Source organism: Leucoraja erinacea, chromosome 22 (genome assembly GCF_028641065.1).
Source record: "Leucoraja erinacea ecotype New England chromosome 22, Leri_hhj_1, whole genome shotgun sequence".
In the NCBI taxonomy this organism is placed as follows: Eukaryota; Metazoa; Chordata; class Chondrichthyes; order Rajiformes; family Rajidae; genus Leucoraja; species Leucoraja erinaceus.
The window spans coordinates 23,939,485-23,966,940 of NC_073398.1; the positions used below are offsets into that span (position 1 = coordinate 23,939,485).

Genomic DNA, 27,456 nt, shown 5'->3' on the forward strand with positions numbered 1-27,456 from the left:
CAATTTAAAGCAATGGGAATTTGGCCCTGTGCCAGATTGACTGATACTGGATTGCAAGGATGAACTCATCGCTCAGGTTCTGCCACTGTAACCCTGGAGATATCACTGCCTGGGAACAGCTGAATGTCCCTTTAGGACCGGCAGCCAGAGCCAAAACCAGCTGGATTTGCCCCATGGCTTAAAGGTCACAGAAGAACTAGGCAATGAAAACAAAATTATTTTTTTGTCTGGAACTGGATCATTTCATAGGGCTCAACAAAATATCATCAATATAGGCTGACCTATGGGAGAGTGTATTTATGGATACTCATGGCCTTATCATTCTTTGTGTTAAGTTGCACCTGCCAGCACTTGAGCAAGGTGACCAGTTGCTTCAATACCTAAAGTACAGGGGCCGCCTGTGTATGCATTGGGGAAACCACTAAAATAAAGTGGAGGAGAAATAACCCATGCCAATGTACACCAGAGTGTTTGAATTCACAGGGGGTTTGCTTTAATAAACGGCAGCACTAAATATAAATTGTGTGGCGGGGGGCACTGCAAACCGGCGCCCTGTCAGCAGCATGTCCGTTTTTTTCAACTTTTTTTGTTTTTTTAGTATGTTTGAATGTATGGTTTTTGATGTTCGTCCCTGGTGGGTGCCTGGTGGGGGGGTTGGGGGGGGGGGGTGGAGGGGGAAACCGTTTTGGTCGTCTCCTCCATGGAGAGGCGGCTTTTTCCAGGTCGCTTAACAACAAGGATTGGCGTGGCCTTTCCCGGAGGCGAAAGCGGCGGGCGCAGCGTGGACCCGGCATGAAGCGGGTGTTAGGGGAGTGCCCAACCGAAAGCCGCTGTCAGTTTCAGCTACATTCCAAAGAAGCTTCCAATGAATTCAGCCGCGGGCGTTTGTGAGGGGAGCTTCGATTGCGGTCTGCGGTGCTTTGGCTGCGGCGCAAATTTTAAATCTTCGACCGCCGGCCTGCGGCCTACACCAGCCTGAAGCCACGGTCCCAGGTGGGGAAGAGCCGATCCTGGACTGACTCTGGACTCTGGTCCCGACCACGGGGGGAAATGGAGGAGGACTGGTCAAATTTTGTTCCTTCCACCAGTGGTGAATGTTTGTGTTAAATATTTATTGTGTATTGTGTGTTCTTTCTCATTGTATCGCTGCTGACATATTCATTTCACTTGCACTTTTTGTGCAATGTGACAAATAAACCCGTATTGTATTGTAATGTCATCACATGAGAGGAACGAAAACATGTAAGGCAGTCTCATTAAAAAGTTATCTAAATTAAGAACTATTTCTGCTTGAAACAAGTTTCCCCAAATTGGATCATATTAGAAGTAGATCTTTCACAATCACAATCAACCCTTTCATGCTGATTGAAGAGTTTCTAACCATTACTTTTCTTTTGTACAAACCTGATCCTTTCCAAAACAATCCAATCGGCCGAGGAGTTCTTGGAGTAGAGGACAGCAATACTGGGATCGGTGTAACTATAGCGACATGTGCCAGAACCTGTAAACCAGATCAGAGGGAAGAGAAAATAGCATCAGGAAAAGATCACTTGTCGGCATCAGCAGTGACCTTCTGCTGCCCCTCTGTTAGTCTTTAGGCGTTTGTGCCTCTGATTTATGATGAAATTATTGACTGATTTGTGGTTAAATGTAAATACTGAATCATTCATGACACATGTGATATATTGATGATAAATCACAATCCTGGAAAATCATCTGTCACATTCTCCCAGAGGCATGGCTGAATAAATCTGAAGATGTATTAGGAGCTGGTGATGCAAGTAGGCGCTCCTGCTACAATTGCCATTTCAAGAGCTCAGATATATATGTCACTTTGATACTTCTTTGAAGAATAATAAGCTCAGGAGTCGGGATAGAAAACTGATTTTCATTTCACAAAAACCATAAACATGTTTCACCTGCTGTCTCTAATTTAAAACCTGGTTCACACCATCAAATGTATTTTGTTATGTTGTTCTCCACAGAATGATAGCAGGTTTCAAACACAAATCAACCCAAACTATTGACTGAAGAATTGAAAGGTGTCTTTGCACTTGCTTTGTTCACTGCTTTGCTCTACTGTTCAATGGAAGTCCAACTAAAATTCTGCAGATCATGACCTAAAAGCTACAGTACATTCTAATCTGCTCATTACAATAGATTGAGTCCTGTGCTACAATCCATTACCTGTAAATCTTTGCTGCTCCAAATGTTTATTTATTTATTTCATTGAGACTACCATCAGGCCCAGTGAATACTACAATCATAAACTAAACTGTGAATTATGAACTGTCTGGGTTACACGAAGGATTCTAGTCTTTTTGCACTAATGTTGGTGTTTCTTAATTTATTGAATTTTGTTTATAATGTTGAATACGAGTACTGTGTTTACTGTCCTATTATGCTGCTGCTTGAAAGAATCTCATTGTTTCGCTGTTGGTGCATATGACGACTAAACTCTCTTGACTCGTGTCTCGACAATATGCGATTGGTATTTGTTCTTGAAGTTCATCAGACTCCGATATCAAAAATGCTCAATGGCAAAGGAAATTTTGGTTGATGCTTTCATGGAGCCTGGATTATTGCTCCCTGCTACATTATCTTGATATATTGACTGTGTAATTCTTATTAATATTAGGTGACGGAAGCCTGAAGCTATAATTAAACACAAAAATTCATCACTGTTTTTTTTGACCTGATTTCTGCATGAATTAACAGATTTTACTTTGCAGACAAGTAGTTTGGTCAGAACTTTTTACTTTACAAAAAAACTCCGTTAATAAATCAGCTTTGCGTTTCCCCAAATGATCAAGCATTTTGGCATGTGTTGTGATTTTCTATAAATATTTCTCAAAACATAAAGCAAAGCTGAAAATCCAATGACAATATTGAAAAAGAACAAACACTTGCTGAGCAGATTGTGGAACAATTTGCTCCGTTTCTGCTTCCTCAGGTATTTGAACTTGGACCCATTGCTGCATTTCACAAGTACCTGGTATTTGAAGCAATGATACATATTTACAGGAACAACATGTTATGATCAGGGCTGAAATTCGAATGGAACAGAGCTCTGCTTACTCAGTTGCATAAAACACACCAACTCGATGAGGATTTGATTTAACAAGGGAACAAGTAACAAAGGGCTTTCATTCATATTCATGATTTTTGGATTTCAGGACCAATGTGAAATGCCAGTATTAAATCCCCAAAGAATTGGTGCTTATGTCCCCTCAACCTCTCCCACATAGATTCTGGTACCAGGTTGAAGGTGAAGCAAATCACTTGACAACACTCTGGTCCAAAAGTACAATAAATAACAGAATGAACATTGGTCATTGTCAGTATGATAGTGCCGAGTAATAAATTGTGAAACTGTAAATCAAAGAAAAATATGAGTAAACAGTTTGCCAGAGACAGGATTAAAATATATTTGGTGATTTGTTCAAGAGCTGGAGCCATACACCTGACAGAAATGTCAAGTTTTCCCATGATTTGGCATCTCTTAGGGATCAACAATCACTTTCCTTCACTGAAGGAAGCAAACACGAAATAAAATGGGCAGGTTGAAATCGGTATTTTTTTAAAAAAATGGTAATTAAAAGGTTAACTATATTTTTTAATTGATTCTGTAAATTGAATTTCATTAACGTTTTACAAGAGGAGACACTAGGAACATTTCAAATAATTGTATGTAAAGTTAGAGCTTATTAGAAATTGGAAACATCGAAGGGAAAAGGTCCAAATTCCATAGCATTTGTAAACAGACTTTTGATTATTTTCTTGTTTGTTCTTCAGAAGAAGTAAACATAATTACATATAATTTAATTCACTTATTATCACCATTATTACTATTTGGAATGTTACATTTGAACATGGTGTCTAGTAACATGAAAGAATTCAGAGTCCCGTCCCATTATGATAATTGACAGCGCCCCTAAAATTTAACAACAGCTTCCAGAGTTAACCAGCTTTGGGAAAAGGCAGAAATCTAATGAGACAACAATGTTCAACTGAAGGCCTCCCTGGCAGGGCCAGTGAACTCTTTCTCATACTCTCAGGACCCAATGACTTGACCTGCTGATCTACCCTGGGTGGGATCAGGCATCAATTCCACAGGCTCCTTCTCTCTTCCACCTACTACTAGCAGGCTGCAACTGCACAGTTTGCACCCTCGGCCAGAAATGTATAATTCTTAGGAGACCCATAAGAACAAACAAAGTGAGAAAATGTAAATTGGGGATGGGCATGAAGAGGAAAAAATTAAAATTGGGATTTAAAAAAAAAAAAATTTAAATTTGGAATGCCAGCTTTCTTTTTTCTTCTCATGTGTTGAAGTTGGATCCCAACCCCTTCACTCTTGCACAGATGTGGAGTTTTATGCCCAATGATATCCCTGGCAGTATGTTGCTCCTGTCAATGGGGAAAAGGTGGAAAAATTATGCAGACAACTCAGTCCCTCTTTCCTCAAGTGCAATCCTTTCATCATAGATTGATCATGAATGCCATCAGGTTTCTGCCGCTTTTCCACCAGATTTATGGCTATTGATTTTCCGGAACGTGGATTTTGCTCCAGTACATTTAATCTGAAATCCTTATACATTGACAGAATGTTTTAACTCGAGGTAGCTGACCTTGTCTGATGGACACAAGGACTTAGCTCCTGAAAACCAGGCAAATGTGAAATGAGTGGATCCGTTTTTACTGGAGGTTACAGGAATGTCAATAATGACACTCCACACTAACAAAATCTAGAAAAAGAGGGGGTTGCGCCTCATATCCAATCATCCCTCTACCTCTTGCCTTGACTGAAATTTAAAAAGTGAAATGTGAAGTAATGTGGAGGAAAAGTCTTTTAAATTCCTGATTCAACAGGTCCATCACAGATAACATTTCTACCATCGCACTTGCTACTAATTATCACAGATAAATTAAAAGCCCCAAAAATCTTACAATCGTTGTATTTGGTTCGTTGTAAATTTTGTCATCTATAATAAACTAAAACAAGTCATTTATCAACTCGGAAAAAGCTCATTTGACCATTTTTTTAACCCTTGGGGAATTTTCACAAATACATAGCTGTAAGTTAAGTCATGCAATAGCTTCATTGAAAGACATTTCTCCTTGAGCATTTCTTATATAAATTTACATTTATGAGCAACGTTGGAAGAATGTACAGTGTTTGGGACCAAGATCCATCATTTATTTATTTGCCTCTGTACTCCACATTTGAGATTTGTAATAGAAAAAAAAATCACATGTGGCCAAAATGCACATTGTCAGATTCTATTAAAGACCATTTTATACATTTTGGTTTCACCATGTCGAAATTACAGCTGTGTTTATACATAGTCCCCCCATTTCAGGGCACCATAATGTTTGGGACACATGGCTTCATGGTATTTGTAATTGCTCAGGTGTTTAAATGCCCCCTTAATGCAGGTATAAGAGAGCTCTCAGCACATAGTCTTTCCTTTAGTCTTTCCATCATGGAAACATTTATTGCTGTTTATTAACATGAGGACCAAAGTTGTGCCATTAATAGTCAAAGAAGCCATGATGAGACTGAGAAACAAGAATAAAACTGTGGGAAACATCAACCAACCTTAGGCTTACCAAAGTCAACTGTTTGGAACATCATTAAGAAGAAAGAGAGCACTGGTGAGCTTACTAATCGCAAAGGGACTGGCAGGCCAAGGAAGACCTCCACAGCTGATGACAGAATTCTCTCTATAATAAAGAAAAATCCCCAAACACCTGTCCGACAGATCAGAAACACTCTCCTGGAGTCGGATGTACATTTGTCAATGACCACTGTCTGCAGAAGACAACATGAACAGAAATACAGAGGCTACACTGCAAGATGCAAACCACTGGTTAGCCGCAAAAATAGGATGGCCAGGTTACAGTTTGCCAAGAAGTACTTAAAAGAGCAACCACAGTTCTGGAAAAAGGCCATCTGGACAGATGAGACGAAGATTAACATATCAGAGTGATGGCAAAAGCAAAGTATGGAGGAGAGAAGGAACTGCCCAAGATCCAAAGCACACCACCTCATCTGTGAAACACGGTGGTGGGGGTGTTTATGGCCTGGGCATGTGTGGCTGCTGAAGGTACTGACTCACTTATCTTCATTGATGATACAACTGCTGATGGTAGTAGCATAATGAATTCTGAAGTGTATAGACACATCCTATCTGCTCAAGCTCAAACAAATGCCTCAAATCTCATTGGCCGGCGGTCCATTCTACAGCAAGACAATGATCCCAAACATACTACCAAAGCAACAAAGGAATTTTTCAAAGATAAAAGATGGTCAATTCTTGAGTGGCCAAATCAATCACCCGATCTGAACCCAATTGAGCATGCCTTTTTTATGCCGAAGAGAAAACTGAAGGGGACTATCCCCCAAAACAAGCATAAGATAAAGATGGCTGCAATACATGCCTGGCAGAGCATCACCAGAGAAGTCACCCAGCAACTGGTGATGTCTATGAATCGCAGACTTCAAGCATGCAAAGGATATGCAACATAATACTAAACGTGACTACCTTCATTTACCTGACCCAAACATTACAGTGCGCTGAAATGGGTGTCCATGTATAAACGCTGCTGTAATTTTTACATGGTGAAACCAAAATGCATAAAAATGACTCATTTTAAAATCTGACAATGTGCACTTTAACCACATGTGATTTTTTTAAACTTACAAATCTCAAATTGTGGTGTACAGAGGCAAATAAATAAATGATGGGTCTTTGTCCCAAACATTGTGGAGGGCACTGTATCGCCAGACGTTCATTTTAATTAGAAGTTTTTGAGCTCAGGGCTCTTGCTTCCTCCTGCAGATTTCAGAATACTCTCATGTGTCAGTTTCAATGTCAATTGGGCTATTATAAGGAACAGGCATCTTCTATCACTCACCAATGGAGAACTGCAGAACAGATGCTGTAGTTGTATTCAGCATAACAGTGGTCTAGAAAAAGAAACACGAGTTACCAAAGGATATTTCCTGACTTTAACATGCAAAAAATAATTGAATTCAAATGGTGTTTGACTGCTGCCTCTACAAAATTCACTGAATAGACAAAGTCTTTCAGGGAAGGAATCTGTCTGTTGGTGGTTTAAAAAGACAAATTGAGAAAAAATGTTGTGTGAATCAGAATTTAAACTCAGAATACCAGCTCAACACCCAAGGCTGAAAATGAAATGTAATTAATTATTGTTGAGAGGAACGTGTGAATGGGATTCAGAATCTCTGCTTTGCAATGTCATTCAGGATCTATTTTCAGACCCAATCTGAAATGATCATCTTTAACTAAAACATATAGCTCTCATGTTGCTTCACAATCTGGAACTACCTTTATAATTAAACCCAAGACTTATTTTCTGTTGAAAAATCCTAATTAATTCTGGTCATAATCAATCCCAAAAGGTGTTCCAATATTTAAATGGGGAAACAATGTCAGCAAATGAAAAATAAACAATAATCTAAAGTTCACTGCACATCCAACACCAGTTGCTGGAAAGGAATGCATAAACCGGAAAATGAAATCATGCATTAATAGTCAATTAATTAGCAATTTAATCAGTGTGCCTATGCTGTTTTGCACCCATCAATCTCATAGGTGTTGTCATTATTTTATTTATCATTTGAAATGACAGGTATTCACAAGATAACTTGGATGAATCCACAAGATTGATTGAAAGTAAATGCTGATGACTGACATCATCTATAATTCACATGCTGTTTATTGTGCTGCATAGTTGCGATTCCTGAACTGGGGAGTGTTTTTGTTACACAAAATGCACCCAAAATTGTGCATCCATTCAGAGTTACTTGCAGTTGTTCACAACAATCAAACATAAAGTACTTCTCAGCTGTTGGAAAAAGGAGATCTTTAGCAAGGTGTAGACTTGAGCCTCTGAGGATGCTTTCAACCATTTGCACAGCTGCCTAACAGCTCCGCACGGCAAGCTCTGAACTTTAACAAGGGTCAATAACTCCAACACATTGAGTGGGAACAAAGAAGATGAACAATGCAAATTGAACAACTCATAATGCGCATTCTAGTTTTAGTTTTGGAAAGACCATTATTCTGCTAATATTATATTTCTAGCATGTTTGTCTCAAAACGACAGCCAACATCATCCTGGCCAAAGGTACACAAAATTGCTGAAGAAACTCAGCGGGTGCAGCAGCATCTATGGAGCGAAGGAAGTAGGCGACGTTTCGGGCCGAAACCCTTCTTCAGACTCATCCTGGCCATGCTCTCATTTCATTCCTGCCATTGGGAAGAAGGCATAGGAGCCTGAAAACTGTAACGTCCAGGTCCAGGAGCAGGTTTTTCCCAACAACGATCATGCTATTAAACACTACAACCTCCAAATAAGCTCCTAACTACAAAGATTTGGGGATTGGGGGTTTCCTTTAGGTTTATTATGGTGTTTACATATCTGTTGTGCTGCTGCAAGTAAAAATTTCATTGTTCCGTTTTGAGATTTATGACAATAAAACCCTCTTGTCTCTTGACTAGAGTCTTCCTGCTGGTAAAGTTTCAGGCAGGGACAGAGGCATTGGATGTTAGCAACATCTTTGCGATCAGAGCCAAGGGTGATCTTTGGGCTGTTACATTTAAACCAAATATCCTAAAAGCTTTACAACCACACTGTCATATGGTGGTCAGTAGCAGTCACCCACACTGTTTCATCTTCTGAGAGCCCACCCTGACTACTGCTCTGGATGAGATCTGTTGCTCAGCACACATCTGAGCCCACATCAGGAATCTCCTGATCTCACGGCACAGACCTACAAACGTTAGCCCACTTCCCACTTGTGGTAGAACTCACAATAATTTTCATTTGATGTGTTTGACCACGATTAGTAGTGTGATAAGCAATCATCCATCTTCTGATGACATTTGCAAAACAAGATGTTGCACGTTGAAAATGGACAAAATGAAGACCACTGTGGTGGTTCCGACTAATATTGTTTACTATTCCATAAGTTAGCCGTTTCAAAAAAACACGTGCATGTTGTAAAATAGTTTAATCAGGAAAACAATGAAACTGATGGGCAAGTTGTATATGAAATATGGAAAAATGTGATTCAATTAATACTGAATGATACAGAATAAAGCTCCAATTAAAGAGGGAAACAAGTATGGATCAAACATAAATTGCTGGATTGTTTTGTTAGTCGCAGGGCAGCTAAAGAATGATTAAAGATAGAGAATGATCACCAAGATAAAGGCTGCACATTCCAGTTACACACCAGAGCTATCCAAGTATATTCCTACAGGAAATGTGCCTCCCAGGAATTTGGTTCTACAAGGTTTTAGAGACAAGGGGATAAATAGAGCTTTGTTTGCAACTTATTCTACTGTAATTAGGCATCCAATTCTTATTTGGTTTTGTTTTTAAACATGGGGGGCATAGGTAAGTTGGATTGTCACAGTCCTTTACTAGGGTAAGGAAGTTTAAAACTAGAGGGCATAGATTTAAGATGAAAGGAGAAAGTGTTAAAGGGGACCCAAGAAGAAGTACTTTCCACACAGAGGGTGGTGAGTGTACAGATCGAGCTGCTGGAAGAAGCAGTAGGGAGAAATACAGTTACAATGTTTAAAATACATTGGGTCAGGTATATGAATGTGGAAGCGTTAGAGCAATATGGACCAGATGCAAGCAAAAGGATTAGCTCAGGCAGATATCCTGATGTCATGAAAAAATTGGGCAGAAACTAGGGGAAATGCACCTGTAAATTTCCCCTAGTTTGTAGGTAGGGGGTGGATGGGAAAGTGGGATAACACAGAACGTGTATAAATGGGTAATTGATGGTCAGTGTAGACTTGGTGGGTCGAAGGGCCTGTCTCCATGCTGTATCTCTAAACACTACACTGTGCACATTCAATAAAAGTTCCTGAAGATCATTCCCTGGATATTTTAATCCAGAGAGCTCCTTGAAGAACATTCCTTGTGTGCATACAGGCAGCACTGAGAATTGCTCCGTGCGTGCATCGGCTTAAAGAGCTAGTTAATTTGTAACCAGGACTGATGTGTGGAAGTACATTTGGAACAGTTTATCAGTCCCCGTTATATGGAGAACATACTGCAAATCCTAGAAATACTGCAAATACTAGAAATACTGCAAATCCCTTTTAAGAGTCACGAAAATGAAGTTAATTTTGTTACGTATCAACTGAGAAGGCATGTGTTCTTCCTGAAAGCAATTTAAGTTTGGAAATGTAACAAGTGGCAATCTTGGTCAAGGATTATCCCCTGTGCAAAATGTAATTTTATTAAATGGAATGAGAAAGCAGCTACCTTTCCCTAAATTTCTAGATGAAATGCTTTATCGAAGAAAGGTCATAATGTGCCCTTCATGGCAGAATCGGATTACTGGTAATCTAAATAAACCTGTCCGAATGGTAAATGGACTGAGATCCATTTACTGGGATTGAATGAGAAAAGTCACTTTTAGACATTATACTGTGCTCGTGGCGGTGAGGAATGTGAAGTTTGGAAAATTTACATCTCCATCCTGTATCTTTGGCATCATTTGCTACTCATGGCACAGCACCCTTTTTCTCTTGCTCCTGAGATCACGTGGTGAAAGTTGGTTAGATTTTCAAACATGGTAATGCTTAGAGTAATAAATAGTATTTTCAGATGCTCATTTATCTCATTTTTATTTGCACATCTGCAGGGAGATTTCCAGTTCATTTAGAATGTTGATTAGTACGTGCGATGGGGGAGTGGATTAAGTCATTGCAGCTAAACAGAATTTCTGTAGATGGTTGTTAAATCCACATTTAGTTTATCCTCCATCAAGTCAAGTGTAAGTCCTTCAGGAGGAGGAACCACACAACACACACCTGTTCTCTTGCCATGCCTTCTGTAATTACAAGACAGAAAATCACTCCTCTCCCCTCTCCTTTTGGGCAGAAGATACCAAAGCTTGAAACCACATACCACTAGATTTAGGAACAGCGTCAGTCCCACTGTTGAAGGACTAAGGAACAGTTATCTCATAGGGCAAGGATGAAGTCCTGATTTCCCAACCTACCTCAACATAAACCTTGTACTTTTTTTGTAAACTGTAGCTGTTTTGTTGTAATGAATTTCACTACACCAATTGGTGTATGTGTCAATAAATAAATGAACCTTTGAACCTTTAATGCTGTAACACTATATTCTGTACCTTGGTATTTCTCTCTTTGCACAACCCATTGTACTTGTGTATGGCTTGATTGTACGCACGTATAATATGATTTGACTGGAAAGCATACAAACCAAGTTTTTTCACTCTTGGTACTCGTGATAATAATGAACCAATACCAATAATCATTCAGCCTGTGAACTGCATCATTGCTAATACATTGGGGAAGCCCAGGAACTTGAGATGCTGCAACACTCCACACACTTTACTGTGCATTCCTATATGCTCTCCTTCACAGGTCAGCTCTCAATGTTAATTGAATGTCATTATTTTAATTAATCAAAGTTAAGATAACAGAGTGCCACCATGATGGTTCAGAAGTTTTTTTTTTTTACACAAAGTGTGGTGGGTGTATGGAACAAGCTGCCAGGGGAGGTGGTTGAGGCTGGGACTATCCCAATGTTTAAGAAACTGTTAAGTCAGGTACATGAATAGGACAGGTTTGGAGGGTTATGGACCAAACGCAGGCAGGTGGAACTAGTGTAGGGGACACGTTGGAAGGTGTGGGGAAGTTGGGCCGAAGTGCCTGTTTCCACACACTATGACTATGATTAAGAGGTTCCTTCAGTACTATCTCAGGTCAGAGTGCAGTGGTGTTCAGCCTTAGATGTGAAAACTGGCTGGAGGGCATTCAAAGTGGCTGATTTAAACTATTTGATTGTCAAGTTTTGAAATACTGACCATATCGTAGATGGGTTTCAAGTGATGTAGGGTAGGTCATTGTCTTGCCGAGGAATGGGATTGTTCCAGGCAGCAAGGTCCCCATCTCCAGGTGTGCCTCAATTCCCCACCACACGGGACAGCTGCCAACACAGCAAACAAGCCAAACTACTTCTGCTAAAATTAAAGACATTCCCAACAAAACAGCCAGAACAGCCCACCTACATCTCTGAAAAAAGGTCCAGGGTACACATTTGAACCATCTTAGAGCCCTGGTTAAATATGTGCTGCTTCTGCAATGCTGATTTGGGGTTTAAACTGGGTCAAACCTTTCCCATAGAGTGCATTGTAATATATGAGGAATATTCACACAGATATTTCACAATGCCTCAGTGGAGTTTACATATGGCTCACCACAAAAGGCATAAATCAATCTGCTTTACTTTCGCAAAATGCTTCACATTTGAAAACAATTTACCAGCTCTCGTGGACCATATGGTTCACAGAATGTAACCGCATTGCCATGCATTATGATCCCGCACTGATCACCCACTACACAATGGCTGCATTCAAACCTGGAGAAATGAGACAAAGGAAGATTGTATTAATTCACATGAGGGTTGACTATGCACCTCATTAAAAAAAACAAAAACAAAACAAAGAATAAATTGTATTTGCTTAGCACCTTCCCCATCCTCAACCCTCCTCCACCCCCAAAACACCAGCCAACCAAAGGGTAGCCATTGCTTGCACCTTGGCTAAATGCAGCAGTCACATGCTCAAAGGGAAATCCCACAAACAGCAAAAAAAAAAAAATCAATAATCTGACAAATTATATTTTGGGGTCAGACTTTAAAAGCAAAAACCTCCTGTGACTGAAGTGTTGGTATGAATACGTGCAAAGGGATGAAAGACACTGGATCCACTGAGACCCAAGAAGGGAGGAATGCCACCATCATAGACCGAGATTCGCCAGGATCTTTATCACTGTAAGCCATAGTGGGAAGTTATCATTATAAATTAGGTTGATGTTTGAGACATTATGTTTGATCAACAGTTAGTTGACTGTTGGCATTACATTGTAGGCCATGCACAAGGCTTCCATAAATAGTTCAGCCATGGTGGTATGATCTGGATGTGATTGATGATAAAAGCATTTCCAAGAGTGCTGTGCTTGGAATTGTGTGGAGATGTAACATTTAAAGAGGCTTTCACGTTCCTCCTCTCATTGTGATTTGTGGACCACTGTGTTAACTACCTGCTACAATATCCTGCTATGAACAACCATCTTTGATGCTTTTAAAACACAACATGCTAGAGTTACTCAGAGAGACAGGCAGCATCTCTGGGAGACATGGATAGGTGATGTTTCGGGTCAGGACTCTACAGAATTATTGTAGTTGGTGGAGAAATATGGAAAAGAGGTGGGGGGCAAGACAAAGTCCAGCTAGTGATAGATGGATACAGGTGAGGGGAATATGTTTGACAGGTGGATGGACAAAGGCTAGACTTGAAAAGGAGGCAAAAAGGTGTAAGACTAGAGGAGGAGTGAAATGTGAAGCAAATATTGGATCTTCCTGCTCAAATCATTTTATGTCATGAAATTGCAAATACTGAACAGCTTTGGATGCACTGAATATTTTGGTTGAGGGCAGATCTTTGCACGTATTTTTTTATTGTGTCAAACACGTATGCAGTACACAATGGCTAAAATAGTTTGTGCACGCATGGGGCTGTGTTTTTTCTGCGATATTACCCCACTATGAGTGGCATTAGTTTCAGGCATTTCCACCCGACTTGCCAGTTCTTCTGCCTTATGTTTGTCCATGTGGTTATCGTGCTTCTATTTCTTTAAAACATCAAAATCCAACTTTTCAACTTGTTGGACTGTCTCCTTTAACCCCTTTGCTTTTCATCGTGAAGGATGTTAACTGCAATAAAGTCACTACATAATGTTATTGTTTCTTTGTGAGGAATAGTAGCCACTGAACATATTAACTGATTCCAAGGATGTTTACATATTTTAACCAGCACAGAAAAATTGACCATGAAAATAAAACACAGACTGTTTCATAACAAATTTTATGATAACTGAATTTAAAATAAGACTTTCAGGTCCCTCCAGACTACAGAGGTTAACGGGTGCTCGTGTTTATGTGTACACCTACCATAACTCTTCATTCAGTTCCAACTGAGGATGGGAATCAAAATCATCCCGGAGAATCACATTGGCATTGTGGATTTCAGCTTAGAAAGGAAATTCAGACTAATTAATAAACAATCCATCACAAAGCAATTTACTTTGCAAAATGTATGCTTAGCTTGTCTAACTCTGTCTCAAGAGCCCAGTCATTTTTTTCTCCTTATGAAAAGGCATGAGTAATAGTCACTACAATTTGCATTATGTGCTATGCTCTGGAGAGCCAGGCTTGCCTCTGTTTGGCTTGTGTTCAAAACCAGTTCTTTCAAGGACAAGATGTATGTAGATCTCAGCAACAGAGGTTTATGGATTTTTCATTTCCATGGCAACATTGATTTGTTATGGTTCCCTTCTTTTAAAATTTAAATGAATGGTAATGGTGACTCTGCATAGGACAGGGAAAATGGCTATTTCAATCCACCGAGGGATGCAGGATGTATTTTAGCATGTTATTATGCAAGGCTGCATGCTTACATTAGCATCCCATTGAGCTGGTTAGTCCCTCTCCTGATGCCTGTAAAACATTTATTGAGCATGGCACTGGTTATGGCCTCTCCGAGAGTAACCTGCATAACCGAGCCAGTAATTCATTTCAATGAGTCTTCTGAATCAACACATGATTATATGAGTAATTTCACTGAAAGAATGCAAATGCTGCTATAACATGTGGGAACATCACTTACAAAGCAACACTGAAATTCATACAGGCTCGAGAGCCAGCGCCACAAATTACGATAACAGATATGGGAATTTAAATAACAAATTAATTGATTTCACTGTTGGCCATTTATATTCTGCCAAAGGGATTCTCCCGAACAATTACAGTTTTATAGTTCATAATGAATGGTAGTGTTGAGGTATGCAGTAGAATGTTTGGTTCCAGACCTGGAATGGGAAGGTGATGTATTTTAGCGGGGAGGCTGGCTGGACTATGGTACCTTCCTTAACTTTGGTGCCGCTGTGGGGTCATGTTGTATCGTGGACTTCTGTGTTTGTGCTGTTTTAAATTTTTTAAATTTTATTTATTTATTTTTTTTAAATGTTACTTGACTGTAAGGAAAATCCATTTTGTTGTCTCTTATGAGATAATGACAATAAATTGAATACAATACAATACAATAATACTGGAATGGCTAGCTCTCTCTCAGCTGCCACAAACATAATGGGCTGAATGGCCACTTTACGTGCCTCAAATTATGACTCTGTGGAGTCTCTCTATTTCAGGCAATTAGTGTTAGCAGAAACTGCTCTAAGTACAGTACTGATGGAATCAGAGTGAAACTTCCTGAATATTACCACATAAACCTGCTTTAGGACGTCATCAAAAATAGACCCTCGACTGCAGCGATGTGTTTCTTCCACCAACCACCCTGTGGCCTATGTGACTCAAATGCCCAATTTAACTTACTCCTTTCAAATGTAAATACCAAAACATAAATACCCCCTTCACTTGGTAACCATGAAGGTTAAGTGATAAATATCAGGAGTGGGAGCACTACTGTCAGAAGGAGACAAGTTCAGATTTATTTTATTTAGTTTTTATTTTGTGTTTTAAACATGTTTTAGTAGATTGTGAAATGGTGGGTAAATTGCCCGGAAAAGTCAGCAGGGTAAAGGTTTGTGGAGCCTTCACTGAATTGCTTAACATGGCAGGTTGGTGGCTGTGGGCACCTCCTCTGGAAGTGGCTCTGGAGGGAGGTGATTAGTACCTGCTCCCTGCCGGGAATTCCAGCTCCACCATTGTGCTGATCCTCCAGCTAAAGCCTCATCTTCCTAATGCCGACAATGACTGTCCACACACTCAGGTGGCCCAAACAGCAACTCAGATCTGAGTAATGGGATGATTATTTGAATGTTCCAATGGCTTGCCTCATTGCGACCCGGTTGGTGGTAGGGAGCGTGTTATATCTCTTTGTTGCAGGTCTCCAGAGATTTGTAATTGGGATCAGTAGTTACAGATACAGGGGTTACCAGCTGGGCATTCTCTGAGCATCTTCAAACAGGATCTGCAAACCACTTCTGAGCAAAGCATTGGGGTTCTGGAAAATGGTTACTTTTACGTAAAGTGATATTATGGTTATATTAGGCGGCCTTTTCTGTTTACATTTGTCAACTGAGTGTAATAGCCTAGTTCGGTTTTGTACAACACAAAAGCGTCTCAGAATAAAACAGCATTTAACTTGTACTTATAGTAGAGACAATGAGAATAACGGATCCACAGACTGTTAAAGAACTAAATGGTCTCCATCCAGATACTTTTTTTCTTGATGAAGTTAATCATCTCACTATTAACTGAGATGATTAACCTCATCTGGTTAACTTCATCTCACAACTATGAATTGTACTGTTTATTGACGGGCTCTTCCTTTATCACAGTGCAGACATCTGGTTGTAGATTGCAGAAAACTCTGTGTTATTGTTTGAGCTACCAGCACCACGAGAGACTGATGAAATCATTATCCATGAGAAGATATTCACACTAATTAGCTGGCTCGGGGGCAATGACACATTCTATCACATATTTTGAAAATTTTGTCAAAGATCAAAAATGTTTAATCAACAAAGAGGATTTATAAGAATTAATATTACATGTCCCCAAGATAAAAGGGATTGTGTGGTATTAATGCTCAAATTCTTCAAATATACCTTAAAAAGTTGGAGGAAATTTTCATTACACAAAGTTACTGGAAAGCTCCAGACAGTATTTTATTGTATTGTTAATATTCTCACTTACCCAGCCTTGGCCGTAGGGGAGACTCAGTGGGAGCTGTGAGGTAAGAATAGTTAAGTTGTGTTAACTGATGGGCACATTCTATATCCCCTCGCTATAATGATAACTGCGTAAATTATTTACATGGAAGATTTCCATGAATAACGTTCTCTGGGGGAAAAATCATAAATTTCAAGCTGAGGCAGGCTTGCTTCCTTCTCAACTAGTCAGTTGTTTGACAATTCAAAATAACTTTAATTACAGCGTGTAATAACTAAGGTTAATTCACACTTTGTGGTCAATTATCTACACGTGACAATAAACTAAACTGAAGATTATCTATTTCACTTATGTGCTATGTCGATTTTTCTATAGATGACCTTAAACTAAAAGCATATTTAAAATAAAACTTGTTCACTTTGAGTCAGATTGGATATTTGCAAAATGGAAAATTCATGTTACCTTGACCTTGTTGAGAAGCAAGAGAGTAAATCAAACAAACATAATACATCACACTACAACACCCACAGAACATGGTATTATAAAGTAAAATGCATGGCCATTGCAATTAAGCTTAAGCTTGTATGTCTTCATTAATTTATGAATCACCATTAAACACTCAATTAAACAAACTCAGATTTTTTAAATTATAATTACTCATGGAAACAAAGCTGGAAGCCATGAGAATATAAACTATATAAGATTGTAAAATAAGGATGCTCCAAGCGAATGTACAGAGAATGGAGGATATAAATCACATGTAGGCTGAAGGTGTGAGTTTGATTTGGCATCATGTTCAACAGAGACATCAAGGGCTGAATCGCCTATTCCTATGCTGTACTGTTCGATGTATTAAAGGATGCACAGTGGCTCTATTTAAGGTTATTACAACTTTGCAATTGCAGTCCATGGATATTTTTCCATTTTCTCTTCTTTTCTCCCTTTTGTAAAGTAGTACGGAGCTACAGTGGTGCCATTCACACTCCACAAGACCTCAGTCAATGGGTGATTTTTCATGGGGTAGCCCATATAATGAAAACTACTGTATTATTTGATCATTTACAACAACACACTCGAGCCTGATATTCACCTCGTAAAGTCATTCAGCATGGAAACAGACCTTTCGCCCAACTTGTCCACGCTGATCAGAATGTCTATCCAAGCTGGTCCCATTTGCCTGCATTTGGCCCACATCCATCCTAACCTTTTTTTTTATCCATGTACCAATCCAATGGGTTTTAAACATTGTAACAGTACTCGCCTATATAGCTTTCTCTTGCAGCTCTTTCAATATACCTACCTCACCTTGTGTGGTAAAGTTGCCCTTCAAAGCCCTTTTATATCTCATCGTAAATTATTATTCTCAAGATTTAGACTCCGCTATCCTGGAAAAAGACCGGGACCATCTGCCTTATCTATGCCCCTCATGATTTTATGTATCTCCATACGGTCAGCCCTCAGCTTCCCACACTCCAGGTAAAATAGTCCCGCCTACCCAATTTCTCTTTATAACTGAAGCCCTCCAATTTCGGGAACATCCTCGGGGATCTATTCTGCACCATTCCTAGCTTAATTATATCATTTGATAGCCACAGCACACACCTTCACACAGACTGTACATAGCACTGATCACGGGCATGAATATCCCCTATCCCAGTGGGAGTGAATACTCCTGGTTGCACCTCAGCTGCTGGTCTTCTTGTAACCTATTCTTGAATTTTAATAACAGGCAGAGTTGTTTTCAGCTTAAATCTACCATACTGTTGTAAAGCAATAAAATAGAAGCATGAAAAACTGATAGGAAATTCATTTTATATGGTAGTATAATGATGTGACATTATGGATCATTAAAGACAGAATACATTTAAATAAAATTGCCTACTAAAACATATTTAAAAAATTTGGCACACAGATTACAATTGAGGTTGGAATCCAAATCACATAATGCCAAAATTCACGGTATAATGAGTTCAAGTGAATTGTTTTAACCCATTTTGTTAGTGCAAAACTATCTGTAATTCATCAGTAATTGACATGAAATTGCCCATCCCGTTCAGAGGTTAGTGGTGTTGGAAATAGAAATAGTTGCAAAATATGCTGGCAGACTTGTCTTGGTGAAGGATCACTCTACATATGGTTCGTCTTTTATCAGTGTTGGATTTATACTGAGTAGAAGATTAGACCTGGGGAATGGACTGCAAAACGATTTTAAAATGTACATTGTAGGAGAAAGAATTACAGAAATTAAACCAAATGCATGTCAACTCCTGCTACCATATATTAAAGACTCACAGCCAGGCTATTGACTGCCTTATGATCTACCCTGGGCCAGTGACTATCCCAGGCTGGTAGCAAGCCACTGCACCACAGGGCTAAAAACAAAGGTGAGGATAGGAGTTTATTCCAAACGTAGCAACTGAAGTTCAAAATTTTGGAACTACATAACTGGTCTTTTTACAGTAATGATGGGAAAAGTTAAGTAACTGGTCCGAAATTTACAGCAGTAATGATGCTATAGGTACTGAGATTTGTTATCACTCCTCCATGCGCAGCAACAACTTTGGAATTTCAGTACACACTTAGTTTAAGATGAAAATCACAGTTATCGACAGTGATTCTGTACATTTCCATCAGTAAAGCTAATTTATTTCCTTGTATTCAGGCAAATTCACTCGAAATATCATGAATTTCAAATATTTATGATCTCGTCCTTTTGTGAAATCTGTTCTTTCTATTAAATTTTAAATGTGAACTTAATGACAGTTTGAATTTTAATTATCACATCAAACTATCTGTCCCTAAAAATGTGTAAGTTTTATGTACTGTCATTTCCATTGTCTTTTGTTTTTTTTTATTGCTTTTTACAAGTTTATCCTTTAACTTCCAGAGATAGCTGATTTTGTGAAGAGGCTTCTTCAAAGTCAGTGTTCGGTTTTGTTGCTTCACTGCTGACTGCAAATTCTGGGCCAACTTTTCGGAGCAATGTGTGGGGTGTACGTACGTGTGTGATGCAGTGAACAGGAAAGGAAAAAAACATTTGCACTGATAGAAAAAATGGTGACAAGATGTAAACCAATTGACGAAAAAAAGTAATAAGAACGGTTATAAATAATGGGGGAAGCACCTTCAAAGATGCTTTTAAAAGAGAATACATAAAAGAAAATTTGCAGATTATGAAGAATGTGGCTAGGACTATTGCTTCAGCACAGGAGGATGAGGGGTGATCTTATAGAGGTGCATAGAATCATGAGGGGAATATATAGGGTAGCTGCTCAGATTATTTTACCCAGAGTAGGGGAATCAAGAACTAGAGGATGTAAGTTTAAGGTGAGAAAGAAGAGATTTAAAAGGAATCTGAGGTGAAACATTTTCACACAGAGGGTGTTGCTGCCAGAGGAGGTAATAGGGGCAGGTATTATAACAAATTTTAAAAGACATTTGGACATATACGTTGACAGGAAAGGGTTTGGAGTTACTCAAATCGGCAGCTGGGACATGTAGATTGGGCAGCTTGGCTGGCATGGGCAAGTTGGGTTGAAGGTCCAGTTTCCGTGTTGTATGACCATATGGCCATGACTTTATGACTTTAACAACACAATACTATCCCTTTAGTGTACTTTAGAAGGAACTGCAGATGCTGGAAAATCGAAGGTAGACAAAAGTGCTGGAGAAACTCAGCATCTATGGAACGAAGGAAATAGGCAACGTTTCGGGCCGAAATCCTTCTTCAGACTGAAGTAGGGCGGGGCGGGGGGGGGGGGCAGGAAGAAAGGAGAAAGGAAGAGGAGGAGCCTGAGGGCTTAGGGAGAGCTGAGAAGGGAAGGAGACAGCAAGGAAATTGGAGAAGTCAATGTTTATGCTGCTAGGGTGCAAACTTCCCAAGTGGAATATGAGGTGCTGCTCCTCCAAATTCCGGTGGTGCTCACTGGCCATGGAGGAGGCCCAGAACAGATAGGTCGGATTCGGAATGGGATGGGCAGTTGAAGTGCTGAGCCACCGGGAGGTCAGGTTAGTTAATGCGAACCGAGCGGAGGTGTTCGGCGAAACGATCGCCAAGCCTACGCTTGGTCTCACCGATGTAGATCAGCTGACATCTAGAGCAGCGGATGCAATAGATGAGGTTGGAGGAGATGCAGGTGAACCGCTGTCGCACCTGGAACGATTGTTTGAGTCCTTGAATGGAGTCGAGGATGGAGGTTAAGTGACAAGTGTTGCATCTCTTGCGGTTGCAAGGGAAAGTGCCCGAGGAGGGGGTGGTGCGGGAGGGAAGGGAACAATTGACCAGGGAATTACGGAGAGAGCGGTCTTTGTGGAAAGCAGACAGGGGGGGGGGAGATGGGAAGGTGTGGCGAGTGGTGGGGTCACGTTGGAGGTGGCGAAAATGACGGAGGACTATTTGTTGTATGTGACGGCTAGTGGGGTGAAAGGTGAGGACTAGGGGGACTCTGCCCTTGTTACGAGTGGGGGGGATGGGGAGAGAGAGCAGTGTTACGGGGTATTGAAGAGACCCTGGTGAGAGCCTCATCTATAGTAGGGGAGGGGAACCCCCGTTCCCTGACGAATGAGGACATTTCCGATGCCCTGGTGTGGAACACCTCATCCTGGGAGCAGATGCGGCGTAGACGGAGGAATTGGGAGCAGGGGATAGAGTCCTTACAGGAAGCAGGGTGGGAAGAAGTGTAGTCTAGATAGCCATGGGAGTCTAGAGACAATCTAGAGACAGCCATCAAGGCTGTGCTACCTGCCGATCACCAACCCCTCACACTCACCCCCTACGACGTGTACGTGGCACTGAGTAGGACTAATGCACGGAAGGCTGCTGGCCCTGACGGCATCCCCGGGCGCGTGCTCAGTGCCTGTGCTGCGCAGCTGACAGACGTCTGGACTGACATCTTCAACCTGTCACTTGCCCAAGCAGTTGTCCCCACTTGCCTTAAAACCACCTCCATCGTGCCAGTGCCAAAACACTCCACTGCGGCAAGCCCCAACGACTTCCGCCCAGTTGCACTTACCCCCATCATCACCAAGTGCTTCGAGAGGCTGGTCCTGGCACACCTCAAAAGCTGCCTACCCCCCACACTGGATCCCTATCAGTTTGCCTACCACAAGAACAGGAGTACGGAGGATGCCATCTCAACGGCACTTCACTCCGCCCTCTCCCACCTCGACAACAGAGACACTTATGTAAGAATGCTGTTCATCGATTACAGCTCAGCATTCAACTCCATTATACCATCAAAACTGATCACCAAACTCGGTACCCTGGGCATCGACCCCTCCCTCTGCAACTGGATACTGGACTTTCTAACCAACAGACCCCAGTCTGTGAGCTTAGACAAGCACACCTCTTCAACCCTCACCCTGAACACCGGCGTTCCACAGGGCTGTGTGCTGAGCCCCCTCCTCTACTCCCTCTTCACCTATGACTGCACACCTGTACATGGTACTAACACCATCATCAAGTATGCAGATGATACAACGGTGATTGGCCTCATCAGCAACAACGATGAGCTGGCCTACAGGGAGGAGGTCCAGCACTTAGCAGCATGGTGCGCTGACAACAACCTGGCCCTTAACTCCAAGAAGACCAAGGAGCTCATTGTAGACTTCAGGAAGTCCAGAGGCGGCACGCACACCCCCATCCACATTAACGGGACGGAGGTGGAACGTGTTTCTAGCTTCAGGTTCCTGGGAGTCAACATCTCCGATGACCTCTCTTGGACCCACAATACCTCTACTCTGATCAAGAAGGCTCATCAGTGTCTCTTCTTCCTGAGGAGACTGAAGAAGGTCCATCTGTCTCCTCAGATCCTGGTGAACTTCTACCGCTGCACCATCGAGAGCATCCTTACTAACTGCATCACAGTATGGTATGGCAACTGCTCTGTCTCCGACCGGAAAGTATTGCAGAGGGTGGTGAAAATTGCCCAACGCATCACCGGTTCCTCGCTCCCCTCCATTGAGTCTGTCCAAAGCAAGCGCTGTCTGCGGAGGGCGCTCAGCATCGTCAAGGACTGCTCTCACCCCAACCATGGACTGTTTACCCTCCTACCATCCGGGAGGCGCTACAGGTCTCTCCGTTGCCGAACCAGCAGGTCGAGGAACAGCTTCTTTCCGGCGGCTGTCACTCTACTCAACAACGTACCTCGGTGACTGCCAGACCACCCCCCCCCCCCCCGTCACTTATTATTATTTATTCAAATCGTTTGCTATGTCGCTCTTCCAGGGAGATGCTAAATGCATTTCGTTGTCTCTGTACTGTACACTGACAATGACAATTAAAATTGAATCTGAATCTGAATCTGAATCTGTCAGTCGCTCAGAAGTCTATCACCTGCGATGGAGATAGTGAGGTCAAGAAATGGTAGGGAAGTGTCGGAAATGGTCCAGGTGTATTTGAGTGCCGAATGGAAGTTAGTGGTGAAGCGGATGAAATCAGTCAGTTGTGTGTGGGTGCAGGAGGTAGCACCAAAGCAATCATCGATGTAGCGGAGGTGTGCTTGCGCCTTTCTTATTTCTAAGCCCTACCCATATTGCCTTAGTGTACAGTACGTCCTGAGTGCTTCTAGCAACAATCTCCCAGATTAGTAGCGCAACTCCTCCACTTCTTTACCTCCTTCTCGATCATGTCAAACATTGAGCTTCCATTCGTATCCCTCTCACAACCATGTTTGTGCAATGGCCATCACAGCATCATAGTCACAAGCACTGATCCAGGCTCTATGTTCATCTGTTTTCTCCACAATACTCCTTGCATTGAAATAAGCACATCAGCTTCACCATATTCCTTCACCTCTCCCTGCCTGTCCTTCCTTTGAGACTAACATCTACCAATTCTTCCAATTTCTGTACTACTCTGGTTCTCACCCTCCTGTCGCTGTAGTTGATAACCTCCCAAGTAGCATTAATAAACTTGCTTGCAAGGACATTGCCCCCCTCCAGTTCAGATGTAACCCAGTCCCTCTTGTACAGGTCATCTCTGCCCCAGAAGAGATCTCAAAAGTCAAAACATCGGAATCCCTGCCCACTGCACCAAATCCTGAGCTATAAAATCACTGCATGCAATATTTAAAACCTGTATCAACTATTTAAAAGAAACACCATTTAAAAGTATTATCTTCACTAAAATATGAAATAAAGGGACATTGCAGTAATATAGTGGTAAATTAAATATTAATATTTTAAATAATAAATTCAAGGTATGTTTTATTCTAGGTTCAAAGAAGATCCCATTAAATGTTTCAATGTGCTGCTTTACAAGATTTCATTAATTTTAAATGATATATGAACATTTGTTTTTTATACACTGCAAATGATTCATTTTTCATAATTTTCAAACTGTGTGACACTTTGAAACATTTTTCGAGATTGAATTTCCTTTTACTAATATGATCATTTACAGTCAACTGCCTTTGAAGCCAAAAGCCGAGAACATCCATCATCCCACCAATGTCATTTACATACATGCTGCCCATAACACATTAAATTATGATTAGTGACAGGCATTTCTAGGTACTCAGTAAGTGTTTTGCATGTGTGGAAATATGTTTATGTGAAGAGATATTGCCTGATGTTTAGTGTGGGGACTGGTGAGACACCCGGTGACAATGAGTGACCGAGGGAAGGTTGAGTTTTAATGTACAATCCCTCTACCTACAATGAATGAATGAATGCATGAATGAATGAATAAGTTTATTGGCCAAGTATGTACACATACAAGGAATTTGCCTTGGTGCTCCGCTCGCAAGTAACAACACGACATACAGTAAACTTAAGAATAAAACATAAAACATTAAGAATAAAACATTATAGTTTAAACATGTGAATGAAATAAAATACCAGAGCAAAAGGAGGCTGCAGGATTTTGGTTATTGAGTAGAGCTACTGCTCGTGAAAAAAAGCTGTTTTTATTTCTGGCTGTGGCAGCTTTGACTGTCCGGAGTCGCCTTCCAGAGGGAAGTGATTCAAAGGGTTTGTGGCCAGGGTGAGAGGGGCCAAAGATTATCCTGGCCCTTGCAGTGTACAGTTCATCAATGGGGGGGAAGGTTGCAGCCAACAGCCTTCTCAGTTGATCGAACGATTTGCTGCAGCCTCCAGATGTCATGCTTGGTGGCTGAGCCAAACTAGACCATGATGGAGAAGGTGAGGACAGACACTACAATGGCAGTATAGAATTGGACCATCATTGCCTGTGGCAGATTGTGTTTCCACAGCTGCTGCAGGAAGTACATCCTCTGTTGGGCCTTTTTGACTGTGGAGTTGATGATGGCCTCCCATTTAAGGTCCCTGGAGATGATGGTTCCGGGGAACTTAAAAAACTCCACAGATGTGATATGGTGTTGTTGAGGGTTGTGTCGTCCGCAAACTTGAGAAGCTTTACATAGGAGTCTGCGGATGTGCAATCGTTGGTGTAGAGAGAGTAAAGGAGAGGGGAGAGTATGCAGCCTTGCGGTGCTCCTATGCTGAGGGTTTGCGGGTCCGAGATGTGCTTTCCCAGCCTCAAATGCTGCTTCCTGTCTGTCAGGAAGTTGGTGATCCACTGACGGAAGGATTCAGCACAGTCAACAGGTAGAGTTTGGAGTGTAGTAGCTCTGGAACAATGGTGTTGAATGCAAAACTAATATCCCAAAACAAAATCCTTGCATAGGTCCCCTGACAATCCAGGTGGTGCTGGAGGATGAAGTGCAGGCCGAAGTTGACTGAATCATCCACTGATCTATTGGCCCGGTATGCAAACTGCAGAGGGTCCAGCAGGGGGTTTGTGATATTTTTCAGCTGGGCCAGCTGAAGTCTTTGGCTTTGACTTTATTACTACAGAGGTCAGTGCGACAGGCCTGTAGTCATTAAGACCAGTAATCCTTGTCTTTTTGGGTACAGGGACAATAGTGGAGGCTTTGAAGCAGGCAGGGACAGTACAGGTTTGCAGGGACTGGTTGAACATGTCTGTGTAGACTGGTGCCAGTTGTTTGGCACAGAGCTTGACGGTAGATTGTCCAGTCCTGGTGATTTCCGGCTTTTTTGTCTTCTGAATAGCCTCTCCATCTCCTCAATTTCTATTGTTGGTGATGGAGAAGTGGCAGACTGATGTTGGGCAGCAAGGAGAGGGTGGGTAGTGGACGAGGGCCCAGTCTTTGCAAACTGGAGTCAGGGTGTAAGTGGGTGTTAAGTGGTGATTGGAGAGGGGTGGGTGGGAAAGAGCCCAGCCTTTGCAGACTGGAGGTAGACAAAAAGTGCTGGAGAAACTCAGCGGGTGAGGCAGCATCTATGGAGAGAAGGAATGGGTAACGTTTTGGGTCGAGATCCTTCTTCAGACTGGAGTCAGGCTGTAAGTAGGTGTGAAGTAGTGATTTGGGAGGAATGGGTGGAGAAGGGTCCAGTCTTTGCAGACTGGAGTCAGGCTGTGAGGAGGTGTGAAGTGCTGATTGGGGAGGGGTTACCAGGGTTATGTTTCTGTTTATCGAAAATGCAGTAGAACTCGTTCAGATTGTTGGTCAGCTGACGATTGTCCAAGGAGCGGGGGGGGGGGGGGGTTTCCTCTTGTAGCTGGTGATTTCTTGCAAACCCTTCCACACTGAAGAAGAGTCATTAGCCGAGAACCTGTACCTCAACTTCTCAGAGTACCTATCCTTGGCAGCTCTGATTCCTCTTCTCAGCTTGTACTTGGCCTGCCTGTAGAGTTCTGCATCCCCACTCCTGTAGGCCTCATCTTTAGATTGGCGGAGCTGTCTGAGTTCTGCTGTAAACCAGGGCTTGTCATTGTTGTACCAGATACGGGTCCTGGTGGAAATGCAACTGTCCTCACAAAAGCTGACATATGATGTCACAGTTCTGTATATTCATCGAGGCTGGTGGTTGCTTCCCTGAACTCATTCCAATCAGTGCAGTCAAAGCAGGACTGTAGGATTTCAATGCCCTCACTTGTCCACCTTTTCATTGTTCGCACCACAGGCTTAGCAGAATTTAGTTTCTGCCTGTAGGTCGGAATAAGATGAGCTAAACAATGATCAGAGAGACCCAGAGCCGCCCGGGGAACGGAGCGATATGCGTTCTGGATTGAAGTGTGACAGTGGTCAAGTGTTCTCTCCCCTCTGGTGGGGCAGGTAACATGAAGTCTGTACCTTGGAAGCTCTCGGCTGAGGTTAGCCTTGATAAAGTCCTCCAAAACAATGGGCATGACAGGATTAATGTGAATGTTTCCACTTTGCACAGTGGCAGTAAAGCTGCAAATAAAAACAGCCCATGGCCAGTTTGACTTCCCGCCTGCACTAAAAATCCAAGGGTAAAATTTTGAGATTAGCATTAAGAAATTGGAATAGCCTCTCTCTGTGGATTTCTTTCCTGTTGTGTTGTTACTTTGCTTTCTTCTCTTCTCCCAGTCAAATGTTTATTTTTCTAGATAAGCCAGGTTTTGGCTGTGTTCAAATTACTTGGGGATTGTGAGGCAAAAGAATCTCAAATGTAATTGACAACTGATCCATTAAACATTAGCTGGAAGGAAGTGCCATTGGTCCCCACAGGGTTTTCACCTTTAATCAATCCCGTTGAGGTGAAAACCTGCGTTAAACCCTCTCAGATGTGAAGCACACGAGAGATAGATGGCTTGTTATTTTCCCCAGGTTGAGTTCAGAGAGCTTTCTCCCCCCCCCCCCCCCCCCCCCCCCCCCCCCCCCC

At 41.6% G+C, this 27,456-nt stretch overlaps 1 protein-coding gene across 1 annotated transcript in view; it reads right to left on the bottom strand.

The window, feature by feature from the left end:
- Positions 1–27,456, bottom strand: part of reln (reelin) — a 253,257-nt gene that overhangs the window by 155,410 nt on the left and 70,391 nt on the right. Inside the window, exons 5-9 of the mRNA XM_055653596.1 lie at positions 16,810–16,842; positions 14,044–14,122; positions 12,354–12,450; positions 6,922–6,973; positions 1,405–1,501 (exon numbers count right to left, since the gene is read on the bottom strand). Coding sequence (XP_055509571.1) covers positions 1,405–1,501; positions 6,922–6,973; positions 12,354–12,450; positions 14,044–14,122; positions 16,810–16,842 — 358 coding nt within the window. The remainder of the gene's footprint in view (positions 1–1,404; positions 1,502–6,921; positions 6,974–12,353; positions 12,451–14,043; positions 14,123–16,809; positions 16,843–27,456) is intronic.